General features: G+C 48.0%; 1 protein-coding gene across 1 annotated transcript in view; it reads left to right on the forward strand.

The window, feature by feature from the left end:
* Positions 1 to 13622, forward strand: part of LOC137457271 (collagen alpha-1(VII) chain-like) — a 133392-nt gene that overhangs the window by 64990 nt on the left and 54780 nt on the right. Inside the window, exons 58-64 of the mRNA XM_068169106.1 lie at positions 1823 to 1867; positions 3009 to 3044; positions 5761 to 5796; positions 9552 to 9608; positions 9771 to 9842; positions 12964 to 13035; positions 13543 to 13578. Coding sequence (XP_068025207.1) covers positions 1823 to 1867; positions 3009 to 3044; positions 5761 to 5796; positions 9552 to 9608; positions 9771 to 9842; positions 12964 to 13035; positions 13543 to 13578 — 354 coding nt within the window. The remainder of the gene's footprint in view (positions 1 to 1822; positions 1868 to 3008; positions 3045 to 5760; positions 5797 to 9551; positions 9609 to 9770; positions 9843 to 12963; positions 13036 to 13542; positions 13579 to 13622) is intronic.

Here is a 13622-nt window from a genome sequence, read left to right on the forward strand (position 1 = left end):
ACTCAAGCCAGTCAATGATTCTACCTGCAAGCTCATTCTTTCTGAAATCTGCCTCTAGCATTTGTATCCTCATTCCTCTCTTCCCTCCTGTCATCCTGGCACAGGGAAGCAGCTCCCATCATCCTTGGAGCAGCAGCATTCATTTTTCCTCATGCTGCTGAGAAGTTTTGGGTTCCTTCTGGCAAAGACCTCAGGGAGACCCTCTTGAGTCATAATCAGAGGCCATGTTTCAATTTGCAGCTTGTGTGGCTGTTCCACGAATAAACTGGTTTTATTCCACGATCCATTTAGACAAAGTCCCCATCTGCCAGCAGAGCTGCTCAGTGAAGCCCCTGAGACAAAACACTTAATGAGAATGTCAACAGCTGTGAAAGGTCCAGTGTAAACCTTGCTCAAGCTTCATTATCTGAAGGAAATGATGAAATAATGTTCCTGCTCTTCTGACTCCGGCATAAATCTAAAGTGAATCACAGAAGTTCAGATGACATTGGGTTTAAATTAGAGGTCTAAATTTGGCCTCACAGGATGATGTCTAGACATCTTAAAAACAGATAAATGTTGTAGGATCTACCTAGGAAGGTCATAGAATCATAGACTGGTTTGGGTTGGATGGGACCATCTAGGTCCAGCCCCCCTGCTATGGGCAGGGACACCTGGCCCACTAGACCAGGTTGCTCAAGGCCTGATCCAGCCTGGCCATGAACACCTCCAGGGAGGTCATAAAAGGACTCCGTAGACACCAATAGAGCTAGCAAGGTTTGTAGACAACCAACAGCACACTTGAAGGGAGATTCTGAGCATGGTCTGCACCATCTGGACACCACAACCAGGCATGAAGGTGAGGCTCGTATTGGTCTCCAAAGGCACAAATTACTGCTGAGCAGCTGAGCTGTGGGTTGTGGGGTTTTTTTCTGGAAGTAAATGGTAGGAATTCCAGGTGAATTCCTCATGCCTTTACAGAATGTGAGCCCTGCTGAAATCATGTTCAGCAATGAATCACGAAGGTTCAGAAAAGCTACTGAGCCCTCAAATCAGGGGGAAGAACAGCTCCCAGGAACATCTCAGACCTCTGCCCCTTGTTGGATGTAAGTACATCCTGGGGACAGACACATGAGGTCATCCAGCCTCACAGAACCATAAAATGGCCTCACTTGGAATGCTCCTGCCATGGGCAGGGACACCTCTTACTAGAGCAGGTTACTCAAAGTCTCATCCAGCCTGGTCTTAAACACTTCCAGGGATGAAATATCCACAACTTCTCTGGGCAACTTTTCAGCTGCTTCTGAGCTAGTCCTATCAGGGCCTCTCTATACCAAGAGAGGAGAGAGACATCTTTCTGGAGTGATTTATATCATGCTAAACCAGGTGCAGATCACCTCACAACTGCCTGCCTCCCTCAGGGATGGAGAAGAAGCTGAAGCTTGAAGCTTCAATTTGACCAATTCTTTAAATGCTGCAGCGTCTACTAGCAGTGACATGTGGATGGTCTCAAGGTCTTTAGATTATTTGATCAAGACCCATAGGATCCTTAAGGGAGGTGTTTTTAAAAGAGGCAGAGACATGATGCTGGGGCACATGATTTAGCACAACACTTGGTGGAGATAGATAATATTTGGATTTTTGTGGTCTTGGAGGTCTTTTCTAACCAGGACAATTCCATGATGATCTAATCCTGACGGAGTTTGGGCAACTCCTTCACGCATCTGGGCTTCTGCATGTTTAGTTCTCATTGTCCTGAGTGGAGTGGTTTGCAGAGCTGGGACCTGTGCATGTTGCATTTCTCTTTGCTGATGGACATCACTATCCTTCTCCCTCCTAACAGGGTGATGAGGGCATCGTGGGACTCCAGGGTCCCACTGGCATGATGGTGAGTATTAAAATAGCATGGAGGGATATTTCTATGGCATGGACAACAGTGGAGCAAGGGCTGGCAAAATCCCCACGAGCAGCGAGCGAAATGAACTGGGGTGAAGCTTTCAGTGATAAGTGGAAACTGGAAACCTGACTTCCAACCTTTTGTTGGGACAAGTGAGTGTGAAACCTGTAGGCAGCTGTGAGATGTGAGGTGTCATGCAGAGGACAATCGCTTTTGGCCTTGTCTGACTCTTGTTTGGCTGACTCATCTACAGATTGCTTGTGAAATCCAGCAGATCCCAGCCAGTATTTTCATGAAGATCTTTTTATTTATTAGGCTGTTAGCGCTCATGGAATTAATCTCTTGGGTCCTTTATGAAGTTCCTCAAAAGGCCAAGGATGAGTGCAGTACTAGGTGCCACCCTGGGATCACATCATCTGAAGATGACCCTTATACTTGCAAGATGATATGTCTCAGTGGTCAGAGCAGCCGTGCAGGGCACACAGAGATGGCAAAGGTCTTGTGCCCTTTGGGAAATGTCTGTGCTCTAACTCCTCCTTGTCTATCCTGTCCGTGTCCACCCCCCTGATAAGCTGCCAGTTCTGCAGGTGGAAGGTGTCTACCACAAATCCATGGGAGGTCACCAGTCCCCAATGTTGCAAACAGATTGCAACTGAAGTGACCACCTACCCAGCTACCCAGATGTGATTCCTACCCTAGGTCTGTCTCCAGGGGCTCTGACCTACGCTGGGGCACATCTGGGGATCTCCATCATCTCCACCTAGCAGGAGCCCTCTGGGAGCAACCCTTCCCCTAAGTCCTCTGAGAGGTGGGGACTGCTTCTCTTTAATGTTAAGGCTACAAAAATCACAGTCCATGGCTGGCAAAATGGAGGAGGTTGGCTAAATTAATACATCTGCTAAGAGGTCCTGAGATTTGCCCAAGACCCAAAGCTGGGCAGAAGCTTAAAGCTAAGTTTTTATTCTGCAAATCTGTGATTCACTTCTCAGGTGGAAGGAAAGTAGAGGCTCTTCTGCTGGTCCTACCAGCAGCTTCTCCATGGTGAAGCCCATCCTTGGAGGCAACTCTGCTCTTTGCTAACACCTTCTCCCTGCTAGTGTTTATCTTCACATCCTCTTTTATGTTCTTGCAGGGTCTAAAAGGCTTCCCAGGTGTGAAAGGAGAAAGAGTAAGCAACAGTCTTCATATCTACACTGTTCCTTGGAGGAAGTCACCATGATGGGGAGACTTTCTTTGCAGCAGTCTACTTTACTGATGCCCCTGTTAAAACAGTGGGGAAAATCCCAGCATCTTCTGGGGTGGATTAGAAGGGAGACATAAGTGGGAGTGTGGAAGTCTGAAGTGGCATTAGCCACCCTCTGTAATATCTATGCATGCCAAGGCCTTTTTGGAAGGAAATTCTGGGAGTTTGGGCAGGAAGAGTCCCCTGGTATGCTCTGGTTGATCCCTAAATGGGCAGGGTGAGGGGAAAAGGGAGCAGATGTCCTGCAGCATTGACAGGACAGTGACAGCCCAGCAGGCAACACAACCCCTTCCATTTGCCTCAGTGAGCACAAGTCCCCTTGGTTTTCCTCTACTACATCGTATCTGCAGCCCTTGGGAAGTGTAGCGCTGGAGGACTGCACTCCAGATGTGAGGGACGTGCAATGGGACACAGAGAGACCTGCACATATCTCTGCCACCCAGAAGTTCAAGTGCAGTTTTAAAGTCTGTCTCTGTTCTCCTGTCCCCACCCAGTCCTTGCAGTCTCTTCCTTCTGCTGTCACCAAACCAGTCTGGAACATCAGAGAAGTTCAAAAACATAGAATCATTTTGATTGGAAGATACCTTTCAGATCGTCAGGTCCAAACATTAATCCAACACTGCCAAATCCACCACTAAACCATGTCCCACGGCACCACATCTACACAGCTTTCAAGTCCCTCCAGGAATGGGGACTACCACTGCCCTGGGCAGCTTCTTCCAGTGCTTCCTTCTTGGGGAAGACATTTTCCTTCATGACCAACCTAAACCTGGCACAACTTGAGGCTGTTTCTTCTCACCCTATCACTTGCTCTTTGGGAGAAGAGACCAACTCCTGCCTGGCTCCTTTCAGCTAGGTGGAGAGAGCCAAAAGGTCTGCCCTCAGCCTCCTTTTCTCCAGGCTAAATGACCCCAGGTCCCTTAGCCTCTCCTCACCAGACTTGTGCTGCAAACTCTCCACCAGCTTCATTGTCCTTCTCTGAACATGCTCCAGCACCTCAATATCCTTCTTGGAGTAAGAAGCCCAAAACTGAATGCAGTACTCAAGGCGTGGCCTCACCACTTCCCAGTGGAGACAATCCCTACTCGAGTCCTGCTGGCCACACTATTGCTCATCCAAACCAGGATTCTGTTGGCCTTCTTGGCCACCTGAGCACGCTACTGGCTCTTCTTTTGGCTGTCAATCACGACATGCCATCAGGAATGAGTCCTACCCTTCAGCCTCATGTACTGTGCCCATTATAAGAGCCTCCAGGACCAGCACCTTTTTCATACACCTTTGCAGATTGCATCAGGTTGTAAGGGACCCTCAGAGGTCATCTTGTCCAATCTCACTGCAGTCATCAGGGACACCTCCAACTAGATCAGGCTGCCCAGGGCCACAGCAAGTCTGATCTTGAATGTCTAAAGAGACAGGACCTCAACCACATCCCTGGGCAACCTATACCAGTATTACATCACTCTCATTGCGAAGAACTTCCTCCTGATGCCCAACCTAAATCTATCCTGCTCCAGTTCCAAACCGTTGCTCCCTGTCCTGTCACCACAAACCATTCTAAACAGTCCTTCTCCAGCCTTCCTGCAGGTCTTCTTCAGACATTGAAATGCAGATATCAGGCCTTTCCAGAGCCTTCTCTTCTCCATGCTGAACAGCCCCAACTCTACCAGCCTGTCTTTATAGGAGATGTTCCAGCCCCCTGATCATCTTTGTGGCCCTCCTCTGGACCCTCTCCAGCAGGTCTATGTCCAGAGCTGCATGCAGTACTTCAGATGAGGTCTTATCAGAGCAAAACAGAGTGGCTTTGGATGCAGCCCAGGATGCAGTTTGTCTTCTGGTCTTAAAGTGCCCATTGATGGCTCCTGTTCAGCTTCTCATGCACCAGCACCCCCAAGTCCTTTCCTTCAGGGCTGCTCTCAATTTAATCATTCCCCAGGCTGGAGTGATATCAAGGATTGCCCTGACCAAAGTGCAGGATCTTGGACTTTACCTTATTGAGCCTCCTGAGGTTCTCCTGAGCCCACCTCCAGCCTGTCCAGGTCCCTCTGGATGGATCCCATCCTTCAGCCTTATAAACCACACCACTCAGCTTGTTCTCATCTTGCAGACTTGCTGAGGGTGCACTCAATCCTGCTGTTTATATCATTGGTGAAGGTATTGAACAGCACTGGTCCAAGTACAGACCCCTGAGGGTCACCTATCTACATCTGGATGTGGAGCAGTCCAGCAAAGCATGCAAGCTCAGTAAAGCATGACAGATTTAAGGCTGAAATTCAGAAAAACGTTTCTTCCATAGGATGCCATCCCACCCTAGATGCAGTGTAGGCACATCCCTGCAGCATGGAGATGCCACATCCCATTGGGAGGTTGAAATCCTGAAGTAGATCTATATTATGGATGTTCTGAGCAAACCACTTCAGTCCTCTGGGTATTTAGATTTTTAGCAACACAATAAATTCTCATTGCACACAACTTCTTGTGGTAAGCTAATCATTTTGTAGAGTGCCCAAAGGAACTGACTTCCAGCTGTGACAGTTCTTAGTGGCTTGGAGTTGTGAGTAGTGAAGTTCACCACTCAGAAGACAGGAAGAGCAAGTTGAAAGGGAATCACTCACTGTGTGGTTTTTTTCCTTCTTGTGTTCAGGGTGATCGAGGACTTCTGGGACCCAAGGGAGAAAGAGTAAGGACATTCCTGACTGTGACACTCTGGGATAGAATACTGCATTGCCAATCTCTTTTCAGTGGTATGCACTGATAAGACAAGAAACAACAGGTTCAAGCTTGAACATAGAAGGTTTCATCTCATCGTGAGGAGAAACTTCTTTACAGTGAGGGAGACGGAGCACTGTAATAGGCTGCCCAGGGGGGTTGTGGAGTCTCCTTCTCTGGAGGCTTTCAAAACCCACCTGGATGCATTCCTGTGCAAACTACCCTAAGTGATCCTGCTTTGGCAGGGGAGTTGGACTGAATGATCTCTTGAGGTCCCTTCCAACCTCTAATGTACTGTGATACTGTGATAGATGGAGTGAAAGGGGTTTGAGATTTGATAGTTACCAGTGAGTAGCTGATCAGTTATTTAATCGAGTCAGGGATCTCACTGGGTAGAGGTAGAAATATATTTTGTGTGTTTTCAAATATCTGAGGACTTAGTAATGTTGCAGTTCTCATATCAAGACGTGAGTGAGGGTAGCCCACCCAACCTGGAGCACTGAACAAGGTTCCCAGATGATGAGGTTCAAATGCCTTTCATTGAAGAGGACTTTAATTCCTGCCTTCAATCCATGGTGTAGTGTGCAGGGCCATCTGTGTGTCTGAATCAAGACCCCTTGCCAATGAAATCTTCAAGATTCGAACCTCAGGGCAGGGCCTAATGTGAGATTCTTTGTGTCTGTGCTCAGGCATCTGGCCACCTCCAGGGTGAAGACATTTTTCTTTCTAATAGGGGTTTCTCTTGCTGCATCTTGTCCTTCAATGTTGTCAAAAAGAGCCTGAACCCACCTTTTCTACACTGTCCACCTGTTTAGGTAGTGGAAGACAACATGTAGAGGTCCCCTCATTCTCAGCGGTCTCCATCACTTTCAATCCACTTTGTCGTCATCCTACAAAGATGCTGAGGGACCTGGAGCATCATTGTGAGGAGGAAAGGCTGCTCTCAGCCTTTCCTGGGGCTGTTTAGCCTGCAGCAGAGCAGCCTGAGAAAAGGATCTTCTCAGTGATGATCAATAGATAAAGGATGGGGGGACAAGAGGATGGGGACAGACTCTATTAAGTGGTGCCCTGTGATAGGACAAGGAGCAACAGGCACAAACTGGAACCTAAGAGGTTCCATATGCATATGAGGAAAAACTTTTGTTTTGTGAGGGTGCTGGAGCAGGCTGCCCAGAGAGATTGTGGAATCTCCTTCTCTGGAGAGATTCCAAACCCACTTTGACATTGTGATCCTGGGCAAGATGCTCTGAGTGCCCCTGCTTTAGCAGGGGAGGGTTGAACTGGATGATCTCCAGCTGTCCCCCCCAAACCCCACCATTCTGTAATCCCTGCACTGGACACCTTGCTTCTTGGGGAGCTCTTGTGTGACAGCTTTGATGAGATCCTACAAAACAACAACAACAAAGAAAACCATTTTGGCAACTATTTACTGGGACCCAAAAAAAATGCCTCCTGTGAATTAAGAGAGGAAGAAAATTTCCCCTGTTTTTTTTGGTATAATCAACTCACCTCACAGAAGACCCCAATCTTACAAAACCTGAATGGGCTCATAGCAGATAATGTGAAAATAACTCCCTGGGCTCTTCTGGAAAACGCAGAGAAACTGCTGAACTTCTGCCCAGTGTTTTGTTAACTTCCTTCCCAGCTGAAAGGCCAGAAAATGAGTTTTAGAAAAACCTACAAGATGATTCTACCTTTGAGTCATCCAGTACTAAATGATTAAAGCCTATTTGGCTCCCAGGAAGCTACTTTCAAAGGAGACTCGCTCCAGAGGCAGATCAATTCTTAATCTGCTTCGTGAAGAGGCCCCAAAATCACTTTCTAGGCTGAAGGAATGTGTAATGTGTTTTCCAAGGAATACCTTAATAAAACATTAGGTGGAATGTGAGATAAAATGGGGAAGGAGGGGGAGATAATTGGCTTGGGTTTGTTCCACATGATTGCAGCTTAACTTACTTTCTGATTCTCCCTTGACCAATACAGGAGAAACTGTGGGAATACCAGGGACTGTGCTGAGTGTTGGATGGAGCAGCAGGATCTTTATTGCCCCTTCTGTTCCCAAAACTGATTGCACCCCACCCTGTTACAGACAGAATCGCATCTTTGTAGGGGTTGGAAGGGACTTCTAGTGATTAGCTAGTCCAAAACCCTCTGCTAAAGCAGGGTCACTCATAGCAGCTTGCCCAGGATTGCAAGGTCCAGGCAGGTTTGGAATGTTTCCAGAGAAGAAGACTGCACAACCTCTCTGGACAAGCTGTTCTAGGGCTTCAGCACCCTAAAGTCAAGAAATTTTCCCTCATGTTCAGCTGGAACCTCCTGGGTTCTAGTTTGTGCCCAGTGCCCCTTGTCCTGTAGTTGGGCACCACTGACAAGAGTCTGGCCCTATTCTCTTACCCCCCACCCTTTAGCTCTTGATGAGCATTGATCAGATCCCCCTTCAGGCTGCTCTTCTCCAGGCTCAACAGCCCCAGGGCTCTCAGCCTTTCCTCCTTGCAGAGATGCTTCAGTCCCCTCAGCATCTACATAACCTCTACTGGACTCCAGTTGTTCCCTGCCTCTCTTGAACTGGGGAGCCCTGAACTGGACCTAGTATTCCAGATATAACCTCTGTAGGGCAGAAACACCCTAGAGCAGTGAAGCAGGAGGGTTATAGTATGCTAAAACTTGACTGGGCTCCTGTGGTGATGGTTGGATAACCCAAAAGACTGTCCTGTTTTGGTGAACATTGACTGAAGATTCCAACAACAAGTCCTCCCCTGATCAGGGAATGTAAATAGAGTATTTTTCAAATGGACTACAGTTGCCCATTAAAAAGTCTCTTCCTCTCTCTGAGTTACCAACAGCATCACCATCCCCACTTTGGAGAGACAATCATCACTTTGCCAGAGCACAGCCATTCCTTGCATGGGAATAGGTTTGTCATAGCTTCTTTACTCCTTGAGGAGCAAAATGTCCCTTCTCAGCCACTGAGCTGATAAATATACTTGGCACTGATGTGTCCATAGGGTTCCTTCACACCTGTAGCTACTGGTTCTCTTGGAATGAATGTTTGTATGTCTGACCCTCCAAAAACTCCCGCTGAGGGGTAAGCCAAGTGCCACTCCCTTTCCTTAGCTCCAACAGCACAAGCAGACACGTTCCACATCCTGCTTATGGCCCACTCCTTGCTGCACCTGGGAAGAGTGATGGAGGAGTCAAGCCACCAGATGTGAACCTGTCCCACCACTGACAGCCTTGGATCAGGAAATGAACCTGAGGGTCATGCTACGCACAGCTCTATTTCCAACCGTGATACCTAGACAGATAATGCCAGTCAGGGGCAACGTATTTTGGAACTAGAGACCACTGTCAAACCTCAGGACTTCTTATAAGTCATAGAATCATGGAATGGTTTGGGTTGGAAAGGTCTGAAAAGATCTTTGAATTATAACCCCATGGGAAGGTGTACCTCCTACCAGACCAGGTTCCCCAAGCCATCATCTAACCTGGGGTTTTGTGTATGTTCGTCATCCAGCTTATACCCAAGGACAACTAATCTCAACAAATGATGTTGTGCTGTGGAGCATGCATGCCTTCACCAGCATGTGGGCCACAGTTTGGGAAGTGCTTACCTTCACTGCAGGTGTGTGAATTTTGCCCATCATAGCAAGTGTGGTTCCATCCAGTGTGAACCACGAGTCCATGTGTCACTAGATGTCTTCATCCCTTTGTGTCTCCTTTCTCTAGGGTGAGCCAATTACTATTTTTGGACCCCAAGGTTATAAAGGCACTAAAGGAGATCCTGTAAGTTTGGCTCTTGCTGGCTTTTTAAGATGTCCCTTCCCCACTGCTGGCAGTATCAGCGCTGAGCCACAGCTTGCAATAAACACTGAGAACCAGTGGCTGAGAGCTGGGCCCTTCCCAGGAGAGAGGCACAGTCCACTAATTTCTTGCTTTACCTTTCAGGGTGAACAGGGTCTGCCAGGTTTTGATGGAGACAAAGGAGAGAAGGGAGAGGATGGACCTGTAGGAGAAAAGGTATGAACCTCCTGATGCAGCTGAGAGAGACAGCAAAAGTTCACTGATAGCATGAGAAAGAGATTGGTATCTCTGCATCATTCCTTCCCATGTGCCTGCTGGAAAACATAGTGCAAGGACACACTTGCCCACCTCTTTACACAGAAAGGGAAAGAAGGATACTGGGCTGGGGCTTGGGAACGAGATATATGTCTAGTTTATGGTAAATGGTGGCCAGCCAGAAGTGGTGTTGGAGCCAGTTCTCTTTAATATCTTTATGAATAATCTGAGTGATCAATGACTAAGTTGCATGGAAGTGTTGATCTTCTGGAGGGTCAGGAGGCTCTACAGAGGGATCTTACCAGGCTGGATCAATGGGTAGAGGATAATGGGTTGAGGCTCAACAAGGCCAACTTCTGGGTCCTGCACTTGGATCACAATAATCCTGTGAACATACCAGGCTTGGGGAAAAGGACCTGGGAGTGTTGGTTGACAGTTGGATGAAGATGAGGCAACATGTGGCTAAGAAGGCCAATGGCATCATGGCTTGGATCAGCAATAGTCTGGCCAGCAGGTCCAAGACAGGGACTGTACCCCTATACTGGGAAGTGGTAGGGCCACACCTCAAATGCTGGATTCATTTTTGGGCTCCTCTTGTTTATCCTGGGGAAAAAGAGGCTGACCAGAGATCTTCTGGTTCTCCACAGTTCCCTGAAAGCAGGTTAGAGCCAGGTGGGTGTTGGTCTCTTCCAAAGAACAAGCAATAGGACATAAGAAAATGGCCTCAGGTTGCGCCAGGGAAGATTTAGCTTTCACGTGAGGAACAATTTCCTCCCCAGAAAGGGGCTGTCAAGTCCTGGACCAGGCTGCCTAGAGCAGTGCTGGGGTCCTCATCCCTGGTGGGACTGAAAAGCCATGGAGATGTGGTGCTGAGGACCGCTCTGGGGAAAGCAACTATTCAATTACTGCAGTGCTGAGGAGTCCTGCATCTCCCTCGCCCTCCAAGAGCCAGCCATGCTACTTCAAACCCTGCAGTCCTTGTTAAGGCTTGGTTGCTTCCTTTGTGCCTCACACAGGGATGTCTCTTTGGTAGTGGCAGTGAGTCTCCTGCTCCTCTGTCTTCCTTTGCTCTTTGAGAGGATATTGTGGGTCTCAAGTTTCAGCCCATCCCTGGTCCATGAGAGGACACATGCAACACTCCCACTCTCAGTCTGAGTCACAGATTAAATCTCCATGTACTAATCAGACCTATTTTCATAAGGTGTTAATGCTTTTTGCTCCACAATTGTGACCCAGGATGTAGGCTCTAATGAATAAATAGAAGTATCTACAACAGCAGCATCCTGGTCTGAGCTAGACATCTAGCTCCTGTTATTTCTGTAGTTCAGAGTGGAAACTACCTGACCCAGTGTGGACATCTTCCTTGTGAAGTAGCTGGCTGCAACTGACTGCACAGATCAGATCCCCCTATAAGGGAAACCCATGGAGAGACTCCCATGGGTGGTACCTCTCTTGATGCCCTTACATGCAACACTACAGGCCTGGGGTGGTGTCTGGAAAGCTACCCAGCAGAAAAGGGCCTGGGGGATGTTGGTCAACAGCTGGCTGACTATGAGCCAGCATTGTGCCCCGGTGGCCAAGAAGGCCAGCAGTATCCTGGTTTTGATTAGGAATAGTGTGGCTAGCAGAAGGGAAGTGATCATGGCACTATACTGGACACTGCTGAGGTCACACATCAAATCCTGCATTCAGTTTTGGGCCCCTCACTCCAAGAAGAACATTGAGGGGCTGGAGTGTGTCCAGAAAAGGGTGATGAAGCTGGTGAAGGGTCTGGAGAACAGGTCTGGTGAGGAGTGGCTGAGGGAACTGGGGTTGTTTAGCCTGGAGAAAAGGAGGCTGAGGGAAGACCTTTTGGCTTTCTCCAGCTCCCTGAAAGGAGGTTGTAGTGAGGTGGGGTCAGCCTCTTCTCCCTAGTATCAGATATAGAATGAGAGGAAATAGCCTCGAATTGCACCAGAGGGGGTTTAGGTTGGGTACTAGGAAAATTTTCTTTCCTGAAACAGTGGCCAGGCATTGGAACAGGCTGCCCAGGGAGGTGGTAGAGTCACTGTCCCTGGAGATGTTCAAGAAATGTGTGGATATGGCACTTCAGGACATGGTTTAATGGCCATGGTTGTCTTAGTTTGATGGCTGGAGTCAATGATCTTAGAGGTCTTTTCCAACCAAAACCATTCTATGATTCTTTATCTGTCAGACTGCTTTCCAGTTCTGGGCCCCTCAGTTTAGGAAGGAGGTTGACTTGCTGGAACGAGTCCAGAGAAGAGCAACAAAGTTGGTGAGGGGTTTGGAACACAAGCCCTATGAGGAGAGACTGAGGGAGCTGGGGTTGCTTAACCTGGAGAAGAGGAGACTCAGGGGTGACCTTATTGCTCTCTACAACTACCTGAAGGGAGGTTGTAGACAGGCAGATCTTGGTCTCTTCTCCCAGGCAGCCAGTACCAGAACAAGAGGACACAGTCTCAGGCTGCACCAGGGGAGGTTTAGGTTGGATGTTAGGAAGAAGTTCTATACAGAAAGTGATTGCCCATTGGAATGGGCTGCCTGGGGAGGTGGTGGAGTCACCATCATTGGAGGTGTTCAGGAGGAGACTTGATGGGGTGCTTGGTGCCATGGGTTAGTTGTTTAGGTAGGTTGGATTGGTTGATGGGTTGGACACGATGATCTTGAAGGTCTCTTCCAACCTGGTTTGGTTTTATTCTAATAAACAAACGATACATGAGTATCTCCTAAGGCAAGAACACCTCTTGGATCAACATCTGAGTGACTTTGGGTGGAGCTTCAGGGTAATATCTCTACCACCAATAAATCCATTGGTCTTGCACTTGAGTTTTTGCAAGAGGGCAGCTCATCTAGTGGCTTTGAAACCCTTTTCTGCAGTGTTGGGTTGTGGTTTTTTCTGAGTCTCCATCGCTGGGCACCAACTTAGGATTTTTCACTGTGGTTTCTGCCACAGTGCAGTTGATAGACTTCTTCCCTACCACCAGTTACTTTTTGTCATCCTCTCTGCCCTCTCCATGAGTTGTTCTACTGGGGGGAGCAGTAGGTACTCCAAACATATTTAACAAGGATTTTTGAATTTCAGGGAGCCAAAGGTGAAACTGGTTCCAAGGGAGTGATGGGGCTTTTTGGAACAAGAGGACCTGTGGGACAGAAGGTGAGTAGGGTGAGCACCTGTGTTAAGGTGTCCCCCTGCAAGAACTGATGTGTGAAGTCCCATCAGAGTTTTCTCACAGAACATAATCCTGCATTCCCTCACCAAAGTTGCTCATTGAAATGTTGCAGGGCTACTGGAGAGCAGAAGCAGCTGCGCTTTTCCAGGAGAGCCCTGAAGATTCTCCCATTTTCTGAGGCAGCAGAGAGCTCTGCCACCTTCCCTGGATTAAAACAGCTAATAATGACTCATTTTAATATTGGTAGTCTAGTGGGAGGTGTGAACCACTCTGTAAGATCCAGTTACAATCAATGGAGATGCAGGGCTCCATTCAATTGCCCAGTTGAGATGTTTGAGGTATGCTACTTCCCCAGTCCAGCTGCTTCTACAGAAGGGACCCCAAAACTTCCCTTATCTCTTCTTCATCTGTAGTTATCTCCTACACCAATCCCCATTTTCAGAGGGAATGCAGCTCTTCACCATGCTAACTCATCATTGCTTTCCTTGCAGGGGGACCCAGGAGAACCAGGCTTGCCAGGCTCTGCTGTGAGTTGGAGCATGTTTCTCTGCCTTTCAAAGCAATGGCATCC

The sequence above is a fragment of the Melanerpes formicivorus genome, unplaced genomic scaffold (assembly GCF_026170545.1).
Source record: "Melanerpes formicivorus ecotype bairdi unplaced genomic scaffold, bMelFor1.0.p_v2 SCAF_3, whole genome shotgun sequence".
Classification (NCBI taxonomy): Eukaryota; Metazoa; Chordata; class Aves; order Piciformes; family Picidae; genus Melanerpes; species Melanerpes formicivorus.